This window comes from Diadema antillarum, unplaced genomic scaffold (genome assembly GCF_040938485.1).
Source record: "Diadema antillarum isolate AM-2024a unplaced genomic scaffold, OU_Dant_1.0 seq00000182_RagTag, whole genome shotgun sequence".
Lineage (NCBI taxonomy): Eukaryota > Metazoa > Echinodermata > Echinoidea > Diadematoida > Diadematidae > Diadema > Diadema antillarum.
Genome location: NW_027271249.1, coordinates 1,762,312 through 1,785,530, shown reverse-complemented (window position 1 = coordinate 1,785,530; position 23,219 = coordinate 1,762,312). Strand labels below are relative to the sequence as shown.

At 38.7% G+C, this 23,219-nt stretch overlaps 1 protein-coding gene across 1 annotated transcript in view; it reads left to right on the top strand.

The window, feature by feature from the left end:
• Positions 1 to 309: 309 nt before the first annotated feature.
• The window catches only part of LOC139728491 (uncharacterized), a 60,032-nt gene continuing 37,122 nt past the window's right edge, over positions 310 to 23,219 (top strand). The window contains exons 1-6 of the mRNA XM_071639429.1: positions 310 to 522; positions 2,568 to 2,715; positions 10,113 to 10,243; positions 14,998 to 15,124; positions 15,885 to 16,010; positions 20,369 to 20,464. Coding sequence (XP_071495530.1) covers positions 2,581 to 2,715; positions 10,113 to 10,243; positions 14,998 to 15,124; positions 15,885 to 16,010; positions 20,369 to 20,464 — 615 coding nt within the window. The 5' untranslated portion in view covers positions 310 to 522; positions 2,568 to 2,580. The remainder of the gene's footprint in view (positions 523 to 2,567; positions 2,716 to 10,112; positions 10,244 to 14,997; positions 15,125 to 15,884; positions 16,011 to 20,368; positions 20,465 to 23,219) is intronic.

The following is a 23,219-nucleotide window of genomic DNA, read 5'->3' as shown; positions in this document are numbered from 1 at the left end:
AAAGGTGGGTTTGAGATGCAGACTATGCCAACACGTGGGAGCATTTGGCGTTGTTGTTGGTATCTTCTTCCTTTTTCTAACTCTAAAAATAAAGCGAGCCTTTCATCCCAGTACGTGTGTGTGTGTGTGTGTGTGTGTGATTTACGCATCGTCAGCGCGCGAGCGAGCTCTGTAGACAGCTAGCTAGCTAGTCTGTAGCTGTCCGTCCGTCCATGATTCACGCTCGATCCTTGTCGTAGTTGTTGTGCCTCGTGTGAATTCGCTCGCCGACGATCGAAGATCGCCAAGTTGCCGACAAGTCGGTTTCGTCGGCCACTGATGTGCATGTGTACTTTTGCTGTACGTGCTACGTGTTATCATCTTCATCATCATCATCATCACCGGTTTTGCCAGCAGTGATTGGAGAGTAAATTCTCACCGCCATATGCCTGCCATCTTTTTTACTTGAGTCTGAGTCTTTCTTGAATCTGTCCAGTTGTCCATCAAGGCCTCACGGGCCGTATTCCAAGCTAAAACAAAAAGGTGAGTCTCATCAGTGCAACATCCCGGGTGAAACTCGTCTCCTGAAGAAGAATCTCGCTTTTGACCATGCATTATTATCATCGTCCAAAATGACCAAATCGATGCCAAACGATCGATGGGCTATAGAGTCTAGGTCTACTCACTCTCAATGTTGAGAAGAGAAAGTGTGGTAGTTCTAGAGTTTCTGTACTGGTGGTAGTGTGAGCAGGGAGGTGGAAAATGGTTGCAAGTACTTTGTAGCTAGCCTATCACTAATAAAGTAATATTGTCAGCATTTCGACTTGTGTTTATGGTGAAAATACAGCGACAGGGCTGTGTAACCTGAGCTGTGTAGCAAGTGTCTATTAACAATAACATAAACTACTCTATAAGATTCTAACGACAAACGTGAAACCCCGTGATTCAAGAAGAAGAGGATTCAATGTCAATTCAGGTAGTAGTAAACACCTCGGGGTCAGCTCAGGAACTGGATGTGGATTTTGTTTGTTTGTTTGTTTGTTTTTCTATTGACACTAACACGTTGGATCTAGGCCTACAACATGATTTGAGGCGGGTGCAGGGTGGGGGAGGAGGGTGAGCACAAGGGCAATACCAAGGTTTGCATGTATGCAGGGGCAGATCCAGATCCATGAATTGTGTAAAGCCAAGGCAAGGGGAGGGGGTGCCTTTGCAAAATTTCTTATTATTTCTTTTGTTTTAAATAACAAAAGAGTAAAGGGTGCATGCATGGTGTGTTTGTTTTTGTTTCTGTTTGTTTGCTGTTTTTTTTTTTTTTTTTTGGGGGGGGGGGAGGGAGGGGAGATTTAAAAGTGTGTGTGTCTGCATGTACCCTAGGGGTAAAGTTCGAGCGTTCTGAACTTCTAAAGCGAACCAAAGCGAACTGAACTACATTGTAAAGCGTACCATATCATGCCAGTTTTTGAGCGTTCGAGTGCTCTGTTGAGTTAAAGCTTACCTCATGAATTTTTTTTAGAAAAGGTCACACGTAGCAAGAATGTCATCCACCTGGCACTTGAACTACTCACAGCTGTCCCGAACAAAGAGAATGATGTCTTTGCATTGTGATGTATGTGCATGATACGCGCATGCCCTACAGCGAACTTTTGGAACGCTTTTGGTATGGTTTTGGAACACATCGGGAAGCGGGTGGTCCACTTTTGGCTCGGTACAGGACAGTACGGTACATTTTAGGAGCGTTCGAGTGCTCCTCTGGCACGGGTGCGGTTCGCATTTATAGGAGAGCGTTGAATGCACCCAAAGACACAGAGATCAATGTTAACCCTAACTCTAACCCTAACCCTACAATTTGTATTCCTAAACTGAGCAAACCCAATCCTAATCCCATAGCCACCTGGAAATTAATCATGTTACTTAAAGGACAAGTTCACCTTCATAAACATAAGGATTGAGAAAATGCAGCATTATTAGTAGAACACATCAGTGAAAGTTTGAGGAAAATTGGACAATCGATGCAAAAGTTATGAATTTTTAAAATTTTTGTGTTGGAACTGCTGGACAAGGAGACTACTACAGCTTGTGATGTCATATGAGTACAACAGTATAAAGAAAATGTAAAGAAAATTCAACATATTTTCATTTTTTTCGCATAATAAAAGAGCATTTGACTTGCCTCTTTCTAAAGGTAGGGGGAATAATATTACCCATGACATATGTCGGTAACGAGTCAAGGGAATGTGTACTTTTTTCAAAAGATGAAATTTTGTGGAATTCTCTTTATATTTTTCTTATATTGTTGTACGCATGTGACATCGTACACTGCAGTAGTCTTCTCATCCAGCGGCTACTGCACAAAAACTTCAAAAATTCATAACTTTTGAACGGATTGTCGGATTTTCCTCAAACTTTCAATGATGTGTTCTAAAATATTGCTACATTTTCTCAATCCTTATGTTAATGAAGGTGAACTTGTCCTTTAATAACGCATAGCGAGGGGTACCGGTACATACAAATGTACAGCGCATATGGAACTCTTGCCTTTTATCTTGTGAAATACTAGCTAATCCCCTCTACCTCCTGTTTTGCAGGAGTGCCCTCAGCATGCCTTCAAGCCTTCCCGAGTTGGACGTGCAGACTGGGTTGCCCCCTCCCCAGGGGCTGTACAACCCAGACAACGAGAAAGATGCCTGCGGCGTTGGATTCATCGTGAACATCGAGGGCAGGCAGTCACACAAGGTAATGCGAAACATCTTAAAGTATCAGTGTCAGTGTTGGGATAGTTGGAGGCGGCTTCTCAAAGCTCTCGCTTGAATGATAATTCCAAGCCCAGCATTGGTTGATCAACATGTTTTACATGCAGGCAGGGCCTGATACTTAAGGAAGTTGGCTGATTCTCCCTTATTCTGTCGGAAGGTCCCTTCTCTCTATGTCCTGACTTTAATAGAAAAAAAAAAAAAAACTTCCAAAACTGTTGTAAACAAAACAAAACGCAATCCTACCTGGACATTTGATTTACATAGGTTTGTGATGTTCTCCAAATCTTTGCATTTTATAATTTTATAGCCTTGGTACTTGTAACTCGTGGCAAGACTTTGTAGACATTTGGACAGGTGAGAAAGGGGTCTGTGGAGACTACCTACAGACTGTAGCTTTGATATTATGCTGCAGGTGATCAAATACATGCTGAGTGTAGCTGGAATGGGATTACTCAAAATCCTTTTCTCATTCCATCAGGGATTGAACATTTTGACCAAACTTTGACGTATTTCCAATTTCAGAGGATTGTGTACTATATCAAGGCATTACAACAAATATCTACACAAAGAATGCTTGCCCAAGTGGGCATTTATTGGACAAGTGTTCTGATCAAGCACTTTGACAGGTAAATACCCATCCATCTATTATGTACTCGACAAGCTATGAGTTTTAGTTGCCCAGGGATGTGGGCATGGGGATTTGTAGAACCCTGACATAATGAAACTGATTGACAAATTGCCATATCGATGAAAATAAACACTGATTATTCAGCATTTTTAATAACATCCATGATAAAAATTGTAGGCACACATACTCGGGTGGAATTCAAACTGACAACCTCCTGATTGCCAGACAGGCATCATATCAACTAGACTACGGAGCTTCAACCCAATGACGGTTCTATTAAATCCTGTAATATATGGCAGCGAGTCCTCCTTTGAATTCAAATTTGATGATTTTTAAATTGAGCTGTTTTTGTTTGATGGTTCTTAAATTGAGCTGTTTTTGTTGCAACTGATTGACAAATTGCCCTTCATTGATATAGATAAACGCTGATTATTCAATGTAAAAAAAATGAATAATTGGTGTTTATTGTCCCCGCCGAACGAGTTCGAACAGGGGACTATGAAACGGGCTCCGTACGTGTGTGTGTCCGTCCGTGTGTCCGTCCGTGTGTCCGTCCGTGTGTCCGTCCGTGTGTCCGTGTGTGCGTCCGTGTGTGATCAAAATCTTCAATTTGCTACTTCTCTGTCATTTATAAGCCAATTTTGATTCTGTTTGCTTTATATGATAGCACTACATGGGAGCTTTGAAACTTCTACACAGAATTTCAGTCGTGACCTTTGACCTTGACCTTTGACCTATATTGTACATTTTGCTACAAAATGCTACTCCTTCGCCATTTCTAACCCGATTTCAATTCCGTTTGCTTTATATGATGGCACTAGGTGAGGGCTTCAAAACTTCTACACAGAATTTTGACCTTTGACTTCTTTGACCTTTGACCTTGATTTTTGACCTATATTGTACATTTTGCTACAAAATGCTACTCCTTCGCCATTTCTTACCCGATTTCGATTCCGTTTGCTTTATGTGATGGCACTAGGTGAGGGCTTCAAAACTTCTACACAGAATTTTGACCTTTGCCTTCTTTGACCTTTGACCTTGATTTTTGACCTATATTGTACATTTTGCTACAAAATGCTACTCCTTCGCCATTTCTATCCCGATTTCGATTCCGTTTGCTTTATGTGATGGCACTAGGTGAGGGCTTCAAAACTTCTACACAGAATTTTGACCTTTGCCTTCTTTGACCTTTGACCTTGATTTTTGACCTATATTGTACATTTTGCTACAAAATGCTACTCCTTCGCCATTTCTAACCCGATTTCGATTCCGTTTGCTTTATGTGATGGCACTAGGTGAGGGCTTCAAAACTTCTACACAGAATTTTGACCTTTGCCTTCTTTGACCTTTGACCTTGATTTTTGACCTATATTGTACATTTTGCTACAAAATGCTACTCCTTCGCCATTTCTAACCCGATTTCGATTCCGTTTGCTTTATGTGATGGCACTAGGTGAGGGCTTCAAAACTTCTACACAGAATTTTGACCTTTGACTTCTTTGACCTTTGACCTTGATTTTTTACCTATATTGCACATTTTGCTACAAAATGCTACTTCCGGCGGGGACATATATTACGCACCGCGTAATTTCTACTTTTCCTTGTTTAGATGATGACGAAGGGCAATTTTTCAATCAGTTGCATGAATATAAAAATAACTCGACACATGAATTCCACAGTTAGCGTTTCAAAGATTCATTATCATCCTCCCATTAAAAAAAAAAAAAAAATGCATTGAGTTAGGCTCTCATTCAAGACTTTCCAGGAAAATTATTTCATTTTTCAGGGAATAATTTTCCTGGTATTGCATAGCAATTAGCTATGCATTTTGTTATGACTGCTATACAAAATGTCATTTGCATAGCAGTTTCATTACATAGACATGTGTACCATTTTGTTGAAAATGTATGTCCATCAACAAAAAATGCTATTTAATTTCGAGAAGGAAAATTGTTCCCTGTTTTTGTTGAAATTCTTTCACTTGAAGTACACTCAATGGAAGGTCTGAACCAGACAATGTAATGAGTCGTATTATCTTTGTACTTTCTTCTTCTTCTTTTTTTCAATGATTCCAAGCCAGTTAACTGGATTTTTTTTTTTTTTTTTTGGATGCCATTTCTTTTACTGTTTCTTGACAAACGCTGTTATGAGTTCAGTGTATTTCAAGATAAGAAACTTGTCTGGAGTGAGCTCTTTGCTTTGTGCTTTGTCATTGTTTGACTCAAAGTCACCTCAAGAATAACAAACATAATGAAGAACTTACCACGCAGGTAAATATCTTAAGTTTAAATGGTGCACTTGCAGTGACCTCTTGTGGGGTTAAAGCAGTTCACACAGCTCTGTACTCTTGTTTGGATAGAAAAACTGATCAATGTCCAGTATAGAAAGTCTTCCCTTTAATATTGTATGAACTATATGATAATGATGTGTTACAATGCATACATTTCATGACCATACTATATAAAAGTCACATGATTGGGGGGGGGGGGGGTGGCTGAGTGACACATGATCAATACATGTAAATGCCTCTGATATTCTTCCTCGGCTATTCCATTGTTATGTGATTAAAATTTGGTATGGGCTACATCATATTCACGACCTCGACTGACCTCTCTCTGTTTACCATGGCGCAGAAATGAACCCAAGGTTCAGCAGCTGACTTGAATTCCTTTCTTTTATTTCTTCTTCACCAACAAACAAGTGTCCGATCCTATACTGTAACTCCCACCCTCTATGTTTCTGGCCAATCACAAACTTAAGAGTAGTGCATCTGATCATGCGCTGCACTCATGGACATCTTGATCAGCAAAACGGGTGTTCAGCATTGTGTTTTCCTCTTTCTCCTTCTCTCCACATAATTCCGATATCAATCGCTATCTATGCCTGACTATCTAGATAAAAATGTCCATCTAGATAATTATGTATTGTTCTCTCTGCTCTGTCTCCCATTAAAGGATAGGTACTTATAGTCATAAACTGTCATGGGATGTCAATGCAAAGTATTAAGAAAGAAGCACAATTTTGTGGAGAGAGAATGCATAGTTTTATCTCCAGTGTGGTGTCTGGAAGACTACAACATTCTGTTTATTTGTGTTTTGTGTTTTGTTTTGTTTTGTTTTGTTTTGTTTTTGTCACTAGAGGACAAGCTGTCATATAGCAGTGATCACAATAATCCTATTAGACAATTCTTGGCACAGTTTTACTAATTTTGTTGTTGTTGAGTAGGATCATCCCAAGCTGTTTGATGTTTATACGCCCACAAAGATATATAATATTCTCGTTAGCACCCTACACTGTATTGCAACATGTGTGGATGGATTATGGATCTGGTGTAGAAAAGGAAAAATGGCTTTGGTAAAAGTAGTCTTTTACCTTTCTGTATTTGCTGCTAGATCACTTTACTCACCTTTTCTACCACCTATCCCCTTCTTGACATGCTTTTCATTTTAGTCTAGCTTTATTATTTCAGTCTGAGTCACTTTGTTGTGAAGTTTTGAAATGTGGAAAGTGAAATAACATGTTTATTGGAGATAATACATTGCATAAATGAGGATGCATAGTATGGACATTGGTGCACATACAATTTGTAACCATGGACCTACATTGTACACAACTCTAGGTCCATGATAAACAAACTGAGGGACTCCTCTTCCCCTACCCCACCCCCACACACCATATGACCCACACATCAATTCATGGGATGCACAGACCAGTGTATTAAAAGTAAGGGAATACTTTAAAAGAAATTGTGTTGCTCTCGATTTTCAAATACTGGTACACGTAGATGGTTTTCCTGGAAGGATTTTAAACACAAGGTCATGTCAGAGATTCATTTCTTGCAAGCTATCCCATGACATACTATATTAAAGTCTCTTGACAGGGATTATTAATTGTTCTACGTGTGGTTCTGCTCCCTTGAATTGTTTAGTTTACAACTTCTTTATTGACATGCATGCATGCACACACTTTATTAAAGCCCAAACAAAGTTTTGGTACGCCTGCAAAAGTTGTCAAATTTCGCTCCCAAATGTGAACGTATGCTTAGGAAATGTGCAGGATAACGATGTTATTACAAGATATTCGATGGGTAACGACGAAAATGCGAAATATTAAGCAAAAAGGTTCAGTCTCAGTACTTACCTGAACGGGGTCAGGCTAAACTCGGACTCGAGGATAACTCGGCTTCGCTTTGGACGGCGGGATGAGTTGTAATGGTTGTCCCTCTGATTGTACAGTGTTGTCCTATGGGAGCTGCCTGTATAAACTAGCGCTTCGTGTTCTGGCTACTCGCAGTAATGGTCCGAGTTGTTACAACGCGCGCATCAAAAACCTCTTTTGCGCGCATGCAAAATTAGTGTGCGCCGATCAAGCGCCTCTAAAACAATCAAAGGCGCTTGATAAACAACAACAAAAACTCCAAAGACCGCGCGTCTCAGCAACTGAGGACCGCGCGCTGTCATTTTTGTTTTGTTTTGTACAGGATTTTAATACGTTAGCACGCACTTTCCTGTCCATTCAGTTAGGCCTCATTTGGTATTATGCAGTGGCCAGTAGAATGTGGCGATCACTTACTGCGTGTGAATTGTCTGGAGTAGGGTCGAATTTTTCCCGAGACCGAGTTAGTCTGGAGCCTTCAGGAATAAAAGTCGGTTTTCCTACTATTATTATTTTTCTCAAAATACTCCAAACCGATTCATCATTCCGGCAAACCGCGTCAGCCAGGTAAGTTTCTTAGTGGACTCTTTCGATATATTGCAAGTAAAAATGAAATGGTGCTAGACGGGTTCTCAAGCACTTACCGAAACTTAGTTTTCACTTTAAAACAAACACACTCATGTGATGTGATCTGCAGACTGTGATCTTTCATTGACTTCTTTGGTCTGCATGCTTTCATGCTCAATGACCCAGTACAGCCTTTGTCTACATCATGTAAACAGATTTTTTTCAAGAACAATATTGTGAGATTTTTGCTTTGTAAAGGTTGAGTGATAACAGCAACTCCCATTTCACATTCCTAATCATAATACTGGACTTCCAAAATCATAACAATGTTACAGTTTAAAGTTTGTATTAGAGTTACATTATCCAGAATAGGTAGCTAATTCTGAAAAGCATTATGTGGTTGTGTATGAAGAGAATTGCAAAAATGATCATATAAATGATAATCATCCTAATGGATGATGATGAATATCAGTAGTATGTGTAAGTGTCAAAGTTTTGACATATTTTAAGCAATGTCATGTTTGATCTTTGATTCAAACACATATTTTCTTTAACCCATTAGAGTCCAATAGTAGATTTGAGCCAGAATTTCCTGTCCTTGGATCAAATTGACAGCTCTGTATGTAGTTCACTCTGTATGCTATGTTCAAGAACAATTTATATGGTCATGGTGGAAACTTATTAAATTTGTAAGAATTATACCCCCCCCCCCCCCAGAAACAAGATCTTTAATCTTCATCAATGAAATGTCAATTTAAGAATTGATTTATTAAAAGATGGATATACAGCCTCTGTACAGCTGTACAGAGAGGAATTACAAGGCTTTCAATAATTCTGCACCCAGTACAAACACAAGATGCACAACAAAGGGTGCACAACAAAGGGTGCAAATGAAAGAGATCAGATGTTTTGGTTTTTTCTGGGAAGAGATTCATTAACAAATCAATTTGATGCTCTCAATGTACATTTGGCTTTCAGTACATCCTGATTCATTACAGAGTCAACAAAATTCCATAACTGACTACGTGCAAAACGCCATGCTTGCTTTCAGTGTTAGTATAACCTGATAAAGTGGACCTTTTATCTCCATAATAGCTGGAAGATGCCAGGTATACATTGCAGGCATTCAAATATTATTCAATAGATAATAATTACCATTATCTGCTGGCAGATGTTTTTTTTTATTTTGCTTTCAGATTCACTTGAAGTTTAAGCTGAAATGTGACATTTGCTTACTAGGGCTACCAAATGCTGTGACTGAAAGTTGGCATTTTATACATGAAATTGAGAGAAAGAACTTTCATCATTCTAAGGGATTAGAATTGAGCGGTATTAAATGTATGACAGGAACAAATCTAGGACAAAGTGATATGTTGTGGACTGGCTTTTGCATATTTTAATTTCATGCGAGTTGCCTACATTGTATGTGGCATGGAAGCCTTCGGTATTTGACCACTTACAACATATCTTCCACATTCTTTGCACTGATACAAACTGTTTTTTATTATTATCATAAATTGTGTTATTCAAGAGCAGTGTTTGCTACATACAGTGAAAGAAAAGGGGGGTTGCATTGCTCTGTGAGTTCGAGCACCATTTTCAATGAATTTGCTTCATTTCTTGTGAAAATGATTCTTCTGAAATCAAACAAGATGGGAGCAATAAGTACAATGAAAAGTTGAGTACACTATGTGGTCATCGAGTTTCATCATTGCAAAGCCTTTACATAAAATCAGATACCTGCTTGGTTATTCAATGATATGTATTTTTGATCAGCAAAAGCTATACCAACACTTGATAACAATTGTGATTAGAATTGACTGTATAATTTATCTGATAAAAATAAAAATTATTGATTGCTGAAAGTCAAGATAAAACAATGACTTATAATTCTATAATTTTTTTTTTCATCCTTGTCGTTATTTCCTGAAGTTGTGGCACTGTATCTACATTTGAATGTCATGACTTTAAATCAATACCACAGAGTGAATAGCTTTCAGTCTTCTTGTGGTTTTTGTGTACATTAGATTGTGCAAGATGCGAGGACCATATTGTGCCGAATGAAGCACCGAGGGGCCACAGGATGCGACGACGACACTGGAGACGGGGCTGGCATCATGACCGGCATTCCTCACAAACTATTCCAGCGAGTCCTCCGGTAGGTGCCCTGATGTTATCACCCACTGCAAGAGGATAGATGAGAGAGTATAATGATTCGTGATGAGTAGGAGAGGGTCATCTCAAGTTCAAAGTTTAAAACCCGAGCAGTGCGGATAATTATAAAGAAGAAATGAAAGCCTTAGAAGCAATAAGAAGATTGTAAAAGGCTGTAAATTGGTAATTATGGATGTATAACTTCTTAATCTTGGGTCAGCCTTGAATTTCAGTCAGTTTACGTCATCAGGTTATTTTGACAAAATTATCATAAAATCAAATGTTTGATAGCCACCAGTCCCTCATTTTCTTTTCTGTTGTATGAGTTTGGTTCTATCAAATGCCAGAATATTCACAGACATAGTTTATTTAAAGCTCCTTTATTTTATGAGCTATATCAATAGGGTCCTATATCTACCATCAGAAGTAAGGTTGCCCAATTTTTTTTTTCCTCACTTTGTTGGCTGTAGTGTCAGAAGACAGCAGACATCCAGGTCATTTCTAAAAGAGATTGTGGTGAATTGACCCAGGTTTTCTATGACACCATAAATTCACAAATTCTGCAGCGGTCAAGAACGTAGTGCGCTGTTCTGAAGGACAGTTTCTATTGAAGGACACTCAGGTTCACTTCAGGACAATGAAAACAGAGACATACGTACTAGGACAGTGTACTAATGTACATGGGGCAAGTTAAAGTGTTACAGAAGGAAGGTGGAATGATGCATTGTGCTTGGAGTGTTGCCGTGTGTACAGCTGAAATGTCCTAGTTGTCTGATTTCGATCGATCCATCTGTGTGAGGTCAAGTGGAAGAGGCTAGTAATTAAAGGGACTGTACAGTACTGGTTGAGGTAAGGATTCATGTTTTGAACATTCCTAAGTGAGATAATGAAAAGCCTCTTTTGAAATTTGAAAGAGCATGTAATTGTCCCCGCCGAACGAGTTCGAGCAGGGGACTATGAAACGGGCTCCGTACGTGTGTGTGTCCGTGTGTCTGTCCGTCCGTCCGTCTGTCTGTCTGTCTGTGCGTCCGTGTGTGATCAAAATGTTCAATTTGCTACTTCTCTGTCATTTATGAGCCAATTTTAATTCTGTTTGCTTTATATGATAGCACTACATGGGAGCTTTGAAACTTCTACACAGAATTTCAGTTGTGACCTTTGACCTTGACCTTTGACCTATATTGTACATTTTGCTTCAAAATGCTACTCCTTCGCCATTTCTAACCCGATTTCGATTCCGTTTGCTTTATGTGATGGCACTAGGTGAGGGCTTCAAAACTTTTACACAGAATTTTGACCTTTGACTTCTTTGACCTTTGACCTTGATTTTTGACCTATATTGTACATTGGCTACAAAATGCTACTCCTTCGCCATTTCTAACCCGATTTCGATTCCGTTTGCTTTATGTGATGGCACTAGGTGAGGGCTTCAAAATTTCTACACAGAATTTTGACCTTTGATTTCTTTGACCTTTGACCTTGATTTTTGACCTATATTGTACATTGGCTACAAAATGCTACTCCTTCGCCATTTCTAACCCGATTTCGATTCCGTTTGCTTTATGTGATGGCACTTGGTGAGGGCTTCAAAACTTATACACAGAATTTTGACCTTTGACTTCTTTGACCTTTGACCTTGATTTTTGACCTATATTGTACATTGGCTACAAAATGCTACTCCTTCGCCATTTCTAACCCGATTTCGATTCCGTTTGCTTTATGTGATGGCACTAGGTGAGGGCTTCAAAACTTCTACACAGAATTTTGACCTTTGACTTCTTTGACCTTTGACCTTGATTTTTGACCTATATTGTACATTGGCTACAAAATGCTACTCCTTCGCCATTTCTAACCCGATTTCGATTCCGTTTGCTTTATGTGATGGCACTAGGTGAGGGCTTCAAAACTTCTACACAGAATTTTGACCTTTGACTTCTTTGACCTTTGACCTTGATTTTTGACCTATATTGTACATTGGCTACAAAATGCTACTCCTTCGCCATTTCTAACCCGATTTCGATTCCGTTTGCTTTTTGTGATGGCACTAGGTTAGGGCTTCAAAACTTCTACACAGAATTTTGACCTTTGACTTCTTTGACCTTTGACCTTGATTTTTGACCTATATTGTACATTGGCTACAAAATGCTACTCCTTCGCCATTTCTAACCCGATTTCGATTCCGTTTGCTTTTTGTGATGGCACTAGGTGAGGGCTTCAAAACTTCTACACAGAATTTTGACCTTTGACTTCTTTGACCTTTGACCTTGATTTTTTACCGATATTGTACATTTTGCTACTAAATGCTACTTCCGGCGGGGACATATTTTACGCACCGCGTAATTTCTACTTTTCCTTGTTTTAAGAAGGATTCAACGTTTATTTGATTAAAATTGGTTTTCAAATGACTGAGATATCCAAAAAAAAAAGTGCTAATAATAAAAGGCGACATGCCCCAACTTTATTAGTATCTCTTTGTTTCACCTTGTTTTTGGATATCTCAGCCATTTCAAAACCGATTTTCATAGAACAAACTTTTGATACCCCTTAGAACTGCATGCTCTTTCACATCTGATAGAGTGGTTTCTGAATATCTGACAAAACGTTAAAAGCTAAATCTTCACCTCGACCAGAACTGTACACACCCTTTAAACCACCAAATAAAGCCCTTCAAAGCCCTGTGGCCTATTAGGCATACAGTAGAAGTGTGTGCTGCTGGACTGGGATGGAGAAGGGGGTGAGGTCTGGGATAGGGAAGGGAGGAGGGCTGTGGGCAAGCTGGCCAGGGCAGAGGTGACCTGAATGCTTGACCCTCTTAATGGTGACCTATTTCACCAGGTTCCCTGCTGGCATTCCTTTTGTCTGTGTTGCTGTTGTTGTTTCTTAGAATTGACCTACAGTTGTATAATATGGTAGAGTTGGAGCTGTGATGTCCTTGTGAGGTAATATTGATTTTGAGATTAGCGCAATACTGGGTAGACAGGATGAGAATCTGGTGATATAACAGCAAAGCATTGTTCTGTTTTCCTTTATGCAATGTTGGTACTAATACTAATCAGTCACTATGCAAGTGATACATAGGCCTGCCTTATTGTATGTAGGCATGTACAAGGGTGTAGGATATTTATTGGGCCGTAAAAAGAAATTTGCTGATACATTATAGAAACAGAAAAAAAAAACCCTTGGCATTTATAGAGGCCTACGTTGTATGTTCTTGTTTGTCTGCTTACCATAGGATGTGGGAGCAGGTGTTGTACGGCTGAATGATTTTGAGACTTGAAATTCTGTGAGGTACGTGGTTTTCAAGTCTGTATGATGCATTATGTTTATAGAACGGGGGGGGGGGGGGTAGACTATGATGGCATAGCCCAAATCAAATCACATAACAAAGACTGAAAGAAGGCTAAACTCAAGCAGTTGACATGCATCCAAAATGCATGTCGACCAAAAATATTTGGTCTACTGCTCATTTGTGAAAGATTATTTTTAGCTAGAGAAAGTTTGAGATAGTAGCTTGACAATTTTAGCATTCTGTCAGCATCCGTTTGTTTGTTTGGATTGTTTGTTTTTTTTCTTTTTTTTCTCATTGGATGGAGACCATGATATTTAATCATCATCACATGTTGTCCTAGGATTTCAAACTGTTGGTCCTTGTACATGTTGTACTTAAGAATGCTTCTCAGCATTTTATTTCTTCTTTAAGTAGTGTCCATATGGAGAAATCCAAGCATACATTGTACTCCTTTTTTTTCTTCATTGCAAGACGTCTGTGTTGTGATATTAGGAAAATGACTAGAAAACAAGTAAGATGAACGGTGGATAGTTAAGTAGTAAATAGGTGTTTTTTTGTTGTTGTTAGAATTGGCAGTATTAAGTAGCAAATATGAAAAGTTTTACTTCAGAATGTGTATTGAGTACTAAGAAATAGGAGAAAGGGTAATTACAGATTATGAGACGATGGTTTGTGTGTTGCATCAGTCATCTATTCTGACTTTTTTTCATTGTCCTTTTTCCATTGTACTTTTTCATTGTCCTGTGTTGCTTATAAAATGCCCATATTATGTAATACAGTATGGAATTGGAACAAAAGGACTGGGAATACACCATCCTTTCAACCCTGGGCAACAAATCAGAGCCATGTGATTTGTATCACATGATTACCCAGGTATGGCTGAATTCTTTGGCTTAGGATTTGTTTAAAACCTGTTGAAGTTTAGTATGCTTCCAGGGCAGGTGTCTATGAGAAATGCATGCTATATAAAGCAATTATATATCAGTTTGTCCTCAGTTGGTTAGAAAGAAATCAAGAATCAAAGTATTTCAGTACCGGTACTTGAGTTCTGCTGACATCCTGTTTAAAAAAGAAAGCCCTGAATTTGATAAAAAGAAACAGACAGAACAATACCAATTGTCAAATCATAGATTGAGCTACAGTAAATTTGCTATGTGAACACTGTGGCATATATGCACTATATAGTGCATAAAGACTTATATGACTTTTCAATCTGAGGGGTCCCAAGTATTAGAATCCAATCAAGTGCTTGCGTCCTTGAACAATGATGATTTTTAAAACCATGGAGCTACAACGTTGTAGCTCCATGATTTTTACCACTATATCCCTCAAATGGGTACAGGTCTGGCAACACACTGGTAGGTGGTAGGTTCCAATGGTACTTGGTAGAGCAGTGGCAACACTACAGAGGCTACTCTGGATGAAGAAGACCATATAATTATCAGTATCATTACTATTGGTCCCGACAGTGAGGAACACCAGACAGAACTCCCAGGCCCCGGGCACTACGCCACCGGTCTTTTCTTCCTGGACCCCGCCTCGGCCGGTCAGTGTGAGGCCAAGTTTGAGGAACTGGCAACTGAATGTCAGCTCAAGGTCAGTGTTGGAAAGAAATTGAACCTAGGCACTTCCCATCAATAGTGATCAAATGACACTACAGTGTATTTACAGATTCACTTTTTTTCTTGTTTGCTTTTAGTTGTTGCTTCCTTTCTTTTCTCGTAATTGAAGCTGCTAGTACAAGGTTGTATATGTGGAAATGCAATGATGCACTAAGTTACCTTATCTGTAAAGGTCCCAAAGTGAAGGTAGGCACTGGTAGAAAATGAAATACAGCTTCTGAATGATAAATGGGATATTGATACGATATTATTTGCTAACAATTTAAGTTCGTCACATGTTGAGAATGACTCCATGTACACATATGAGATTGACATATCATACACACGTGCCTCATTCTTGTTGTTAAAAAATATAATTTTTCCTTTTCCAGGTAATAATTTTGCTTCTCAAATTTGATCAGCAGTTTTGATCAATGGGATAATACTTTAAACAAAGTTCCATACAGTCCTATGCAAAAAAAAGAACCTGCTATACACCAGGAATTTTGTGTAGCAATCATATAAAAATGCATGGCAAATTGCGATGCCATACCAGGAAAATTACTCCCCGCTTTTCTGGGGTTTTTTTTCTTTATGAAACGCATATTAATGCTTTAATAATATGTTAAAGGTACAGGTGTACATCCCAGACAGAGTGTGTTTGTACAAATGTGAGTTCCAAGGGACATTTACATTTCGTGATGCATTTTACTCCATGACAACATCACCCATTGCTCTCTGTTCCTTGCGTATAGGTGCTGGCATGGCGCACTGTACCCTGCAACAACGAGGTGCTTGGGATCATAGCGAGGGCGAGGGAGCCCCTCATCAGACAGGTGTTCGTCACCGGAGGAGAGGACAAAGAATCCTTCCAACAAAGGGTAAGTTTTTGACCCCTCTCCACTCCCCTCCACCTCTTGGCTGTGTTTGATTTTGTTTTCCCCTAGCTTTGCTTTCATTTTTTTTTTTTTTTTTTTGATGGGGTGGTTGGAGAGAGGAGTGAGGGTTTGATAGTCCACAATTGAGGGGAGGGGGAGGGCTAGAAGGGGAGAAAAGGGGGGGGGGGATGAAGGAAAGATACCCCAAAGCTCAGAGGGGTGAATGAGAAGGGGACAATGGTTATGGGGAGGGGGGAAGTAGGAAAGGGGAAAAGAAGGCTGAGAGGGAAAACAGTCAACTATTATGGGAAAGGGGAGAGGATTCATTGAAGAATAGGGAGAGGGGGAGGGGGTGATTCAGAAAGGGAAGAAATCCGAGGAAGGGTACACAGGCGAATGGGTAAGGGAGCAGGAAGGGAGAAGGGAAAAAGGGAAATAGGTAAAGGGAGCGAGATGGGTTGAAAGGGCAGAGAAGAAAAGAAGGGAACATGGAAAGGTGAATGGGAAGGGCATGTGAAAGGAGAAAAGGGAAAAGGGAGAGGAGGATGCAAGGGAAGAAAAATGAGGAAGAAGAAATGGGTGAATGGAAAGGGAACTACTAGTAAGGGGGAAGTGAAGGGAAAAGAGGGAGGTGGAATGAGAGGAGAGGGAATAGCAGGGAGGAAGGGAACATGGAAAGGTGACTGGGCAGGGGGAGTGAAGGGGTGGAATAGAAAAGGGGGCAGGGTCATTTAGCCAACAGTGATCATTCTCAACAATTCTCCAGGCATTAGCCTATCCTGTTTGTTGACACAGGAAAGCCTTCCTTCCACATGGTACTTGAATAGTTGAAATTTCTTTGCCTGTTTTGTACTTTTGGTAACACTGTTCAGTATGGTAACTTTTCGGAAAACAACAACAACAAAACGTTGAATCGGTATTTAAAGATTATTTGAGGAGCAAAGGCAGAAGAAGTAAAAGCATTCTTTTGATCAATTGCCGGTCCAAATTTTGATACCTCTCACTAATTTGGTATTGTAGTGTACCAAGAGATAGTGGTTTATACATGTAACTTATCCAAAGTGCATTATATGCAGGTGCATGATGACATTATTATTTTATGAGTTGTTCACATGATGGAAAGTCTTGAAATTGATTAAAGATAGAGAAAAAGAAAGAATATTGTTCCTTCCCTACTCCTTGCTCAAAACCTTCCAATAAGCAGAGGAAAAGAAGAATGAATATTCCTTTGCCTACCACTTTTATCATGGCTCCCAAAATAAGCAGAGAAAAATCAAGAATGAACAAATGAATGTATAAAATGAATGGATAGATTGATGGATGTCATGCCTGTAATGGATGGATGGATGGATGGATGGATGAACTAATGAATGCATGATTAGATGTATGAATAAATAGATGAATGGATAAAGAATGAGTGATTAAATGGATGAGTGAAAAAGTAAATAGGGGATGGATGGTCGAATGATATATGAATGGAAGGATATAGGTGGATGAATGGATAGATGGATGGATAGATGACTGGCTTACTGGCTGGATGCCTTAACGGATGATTGGGTGAATGGATGAATGAATAGTAATTGAAAATGTAGTGGAAAAAAGACAACCGGCAATCAATGCAAGCCTTGATGACGTGGTAGATACATAAGTGCCTTTTACGTGGTACTTTGTGCAGGTGGTTGGTCTGTACTCTGCCCCGAGGTTAGGATGGATATGTTATAGTTTGTACTCACACTGCACGAACTTATCACGTTTGCCCATAATGCACTCAGTGAACTCTGCACGTGCAGTCCAGCCAATAAGTGCAGTGCAGCTGATAAGTGCTGTGCAACAGATAAATACTGAGAGTATGTTCCTGGTTTAGTATTAATTGATAACCCACTATCTGCTATAGACAGCCTGTATCCTATCTGTTCTGTCTGTGTGTTTGGGATTGATTGTAATACATGTACCTTGGGAACAATCAGTCTCTCATTAGTGGGGATGGTGCCTTAAATGCTCTCTGGCATTTACTACAAAATAAATATTTGATGTTACACAAGATACAAGGAAGTTACTAGATTGCATAACACCAGCTTTAATAGTCTGAAGTTGGGTACGTGCACAGATTTGAGCTGTGGACTTGTACATCTTGTAGTCTGAGTCACAAATTGCAGTGTAGTGAAGGGGGAAATTTGAATGTTTAATTGATAATGTTCAGATATAGAAGTCATTTCTTTTCCCTCATTTACTTCCAAGATGCTTAAGATTTCCAGGGTGGAGGGAGTGTTAATCTTTTAACAATGTTGGTAAAATTGACAAAATCATAATTGTGAGGAGTAAACAGAGAATCTCTCACTATTTTTACAGTCCTCTCCATTAACAATGATGTGCGCTCATGCTGTAGATTGGAGGTGGATACCTTCAGCATTTTGTAGCCCCAAATGAAATGCTACTTACTATAGCTTTGAAACAATAAAAGGACTAGCAGTTATCACAAATTTCATGTGTATAGTGTGTACTGAATAAGGTAGGTGCAAGGTACAGTGAACATCCTGGTCCTAATACATGAGCTCACAAAGTGTTACTGAAAAGGCATATATTATGTTTTGTGTGATGCATGTATGTACTCTCTTTTTTATCAGGATGCCTTCTACATAGCAGTGTGTGAAGTTTTGTGAGGAAATATCTCTAACTCGCAATGTATAGTGTTTGTGAGATAACAAGTTATGGGTTGAGAATGTTGTTTGCATATTAAATATGTGCAATATACATGTCTGACTTTGCCCTTATTTGTTCAAACGCAGAGCTCTACATGTACTTGTTGAATTTTATGTGCAGGGAGATTTTCATAGCTGCGAATAAAATTACTACCGGTATTCCTGTCTTTTTTAAACAACTTCATAAACTTGCTAGAGAAACCAGTAGCAAACATGATTATGAAAGCTTATCTTATGACCAGATTTTATGGTTCATTGCCTTGGACATACCACACTATTCAATGCATTAGCTGAAATGTGATTAAAGGCTCAATGGCCATGAATGCTTTCTGCAGTTTTGCAAAGCAAAATTTCTGAAACAGCAAACTCATTCACAAAATCTGTGTCACAAAATACACAATGAGACATTCAAGACATGTAATCCCAGTACAAAACAGAGAAATTCCACCTTGACAAAAGTCCAGTGTTCATGTACAGTAAGCATGCATCTATGTCATGACTGATGACAACAATTTGACCCCCCCAGAAAAAAAAAAAATGATGCACAAGGTTAACTTCTCAATGCGAAAGCACACAGAACACAAAGTCATTTTCTAAGCATACTGGATACTGGTGCGTTTCACCAGTGAAAGAGTGTCTTATGTTAGAATGAATGAATACTACCTAGTGACAATTTCCATTGTGTGCATTATTAGGTGAGGTCATGATGTTTGCACTGCTTATAAGTTTCCCCTAAAAAATAAACTGTAACAGTGGAAATTTCCCCCACAATTGGCTGGGTAAGGTGGATTTCATGTATTCTTAATTCCACAGAGCCAGATGAACAAATAGTGTTACTTACATAACAAGCAAAAAATGATAGATACATATCATGTGCTTGTATTTTTGAACTAGTATCTTGTCATGCAAAATTTGTGAAAAATTCCACTGTTCCAGTAATAGTTTTCATAAATTATTTGTTAACTGTTGTTATCACTGTCAAAAAAAAGTGCTAAATCTTGGATTTGGAGTGATTCTGTATATACTGAGGATGTAATGTCTACTCTTAATCTAAAAGTGATGAAAAAAAAAAACAGTATACATAGTACTTGTAGATTTTTTAGTACAGTGTATTCTACATGGGTATGCTGTATGCATATTTTACCAGGATGTCATAGAAATGGAAATGTAATTGGAAGTGTACCGTGCTGTCAATGGAGGTGTAAATGGAATTTACACATTGTCCTTGTGCATTTCTTATTGATCATTATTCTGTGTTAAACCTTTGCCCTTCCAGTGCCATTCTGATTCATCCGCACCTCCTAAAATAAAACGCCTAAGAATAAATGTTCATAACATTTCTACACTTTAATATTCATTCTTCAATGCGTATCACGCAATCTCTTCAGGAGCTGCCAGCATACAACTATGTGTGTGTGTGTGTGTGTGTGTCCGTGTGTGTGTGTGTGTGTGTGTGTGTGTGTGTGTGTGTGTGTGCGTGTGTGTGTGTGTGTGTGTGTGTGTATGTGTATAACATATTCACATTAATGTACCCTTCACATGGGGGAAATATGTATTTCATGGACAGAAAAGGAGTACATGTTAACAGTGTGCATGTGATTAGATTATTTTTCTACTTTTCTTTTAATAGAATTTGATTTGTCCATTTTGTTTCTGTTTCAGGTGTTTGCTCTAAGGAAGCGAGCCACCCATTGTATCCCAAGAAAGGAATGGCGTTTCTACATCTGCACTCTGTCCACCAAGTCCATTGTCTACAAGGTGGGACAAAGAAAGCAAACTTTGATTCATACGCCATTACCGACTTGCCTATCTTGATATTATTATTGGCAAATCATTGCCCCAAAATCAATATATATGATTTAAAGCCAATCAAACTTTTGTAATGTAATTGATTGGATTTGAGGGTATGTGCTAAACTTTAGTGAAGGGAAGAAGGAAAATGAAAGAAAATAAAGAGGGTAAAGGACAGAAAAAGCGCATGGAAGTAATACTAGAAATAGGAGGCACAGTATGTATACAGAGTGATTTCAAACAAAGTGATTTGAGAGGAGACTATTGAAGAGCAATTCTGTAACCAGCTGGTCCTATGACATAGAATTATGATGATAATATTGTGGTTCCATATGAAAACCAGCTCTACTGATCAGGGTGTTTTACCCCGTGATTGTGGAAATAAAAATTAAAGGGATCGTATAGTTTTGGTTGAGACCTAATTTCAGGTTTCTAACATTTTTTGGTGAGATAATGAGAAACCTCTTATGAAATATGAAAGAGCATGTAATTCTATGAGAAATTCAACGTTTATTTGATGAAAATTGGTTTTGAAGTGGCTGAGATATCCAAAAAAGAGCGATTCTGATAATGTGTGGGACCCACACTTTATTACGATCGCTTTGTTTTACTTTGTTTTTGGATGTTTCAGTCATTCCAAACCCGATTTTCATCAAATAAACTTTGAATTCCTCTTAAAATGGTATGCTCTGTACTATATCATATTAAAGTGTTCTCTTGGTATCTCACAAAAAGTTAGAAGCCCAATTCTCATCTCCACCAATACTGTACCATCCCTTTAAACTCATTTCAATAATTCAAATTTTTTTGACAGCTAATAGAGATGAGAGGAAGCAAAGTGCATTTGACAGTAAAATATATCATATCTGATATGGATATCATGTGATTTGAATGCTTACGAGCTCTCAGATGCAGCAATGAAATTATTCCAATAGGATTATGATTGAGGGGTATTTGAAGAATAGAAGAGCAAGGAGAGAGAGAGAGAGAGTAAAAGTATTCACTGAATAGTGTAAAGACATCAATGGTGTGAATGGTTCAATGTACTGTATACAAATGGGTTCATGAATAGAATTTTGTCACAGATTCAGCCAAGAGAAAATGCATGAATTTGTTAATGGAAACATACGCAGGAAATGAAATGCATCAGTGAAATTGGAATGACATGGTCTGCAAAAGTGTAGAGAAAAAAAGTCGTTCTTAGACTTTGCCCATGAAATCCTACTTCCTTATTAAAAAAACGAATGGCAGCTTGTATATCAAGTGTTATTAAAAGTACAGTATCATTAGACAAGAATTGATGAAAATGAAAGGGTAATAGACATAGTCTGGTTTACTCTAAGTGAAATAGGCACAATTATGGGTCTACAAAATAATATATATTTTTTTCTGTTGGCACTGAACAATAATCCCCAGGCACTGAGCAAGAGCATTGTGTTCAGGAAATGATCATTGAAAGAAATAAAGGGCGAGGAAGGAAAGGGTCATGGAAGAGCAACTGTGTCAATAAGAAGACTCAATCAATTCTTCTGCGCACAAGCAATTTTGGAAGAGCACCTTGTGAGAGTCGACTACTTTGCATGATCTGCTCTTGACGTCACGGGACGTGGACCCGTCGTGCCCGTGACATCACATGCCTGCTGGGTGGTAATTGAAGCTGGAAATATGCACAAAAAGGGAATTACTCACGTGCTTGCGATTTGCATGGATGCAGCTAAATAATCCTCACCTCACGTCCTTCGTGTCTCGTGATGCGGAATACATTTGATTTGAGAGGGGTAGCGCACATAGCCAAGCGGAACTTTTCAGTAATAATGACGTTACCATCCAGCGTGTCCCTTTCATCTCCTAGAAATTTTTGAGGACTTCATGGCAAAATTTGCTGAAATGATAATTTCTGATTTCATGTCACAATGCTTTTATTTTTGTCATAAATTGATTGTCTCTAGTGTTGTGTGTGTCCATTTGAGTACACTGAAGGAACATTGGTGTAAACTCAGTTTTCACTATGCTGAAGGGAAACACGCTACATCTCACCAGTGAAGTTTACATAACCACTGTCTGCATACCAACATGTTTCTTTATTTGTAATATACATTGTACATTGTAGGTACTGTATGTCATGAAACATTACAAAAAGAACAAACCAATTTTTTAACAGCTACTTGAACTGTGAATGAATATGAATGACTTATAGTGCCTTATCAGAAACACAGTAAACAAACTGCTGCAATAAATCATTTTAAAATATGAGTACAAGTACATGAACCGAACCTGGGATCTTTTTGTTTTCAGTCATAGAAGTGGAGATACAATTTGTACATCATTAATTGGATAGTGCTTTTTTTAAGAGCTTGTAGTCACAATGAATACAAAGTTCAAATCAACTCCCTCCTGACATGACTGAACTCTATACCATCTGGCTGTTGATCTGTTCCAGGAAAGCTTATCTCGTTATGATCATTGTGAACATACATCAAATGTACTTTAAGTCAGGAGCTCATGTGATTTATCAATTTCCATTCATGCCACCACCAGGCAGTGGTGTGTTGGGTGCACAGTTTTCATCTTGGCTGTTTAAGTGCATTTCTCCAGGCACTCTCATTTGTCACTCAACCACATTGACAGAGGGACATATGGTAATTTTGTTAATCTTTGTGCAGTGTTTTGTCTCTTCTATTCTTTTTAAACCGAAAATACTGCAGGTTTCATAAAAATACTG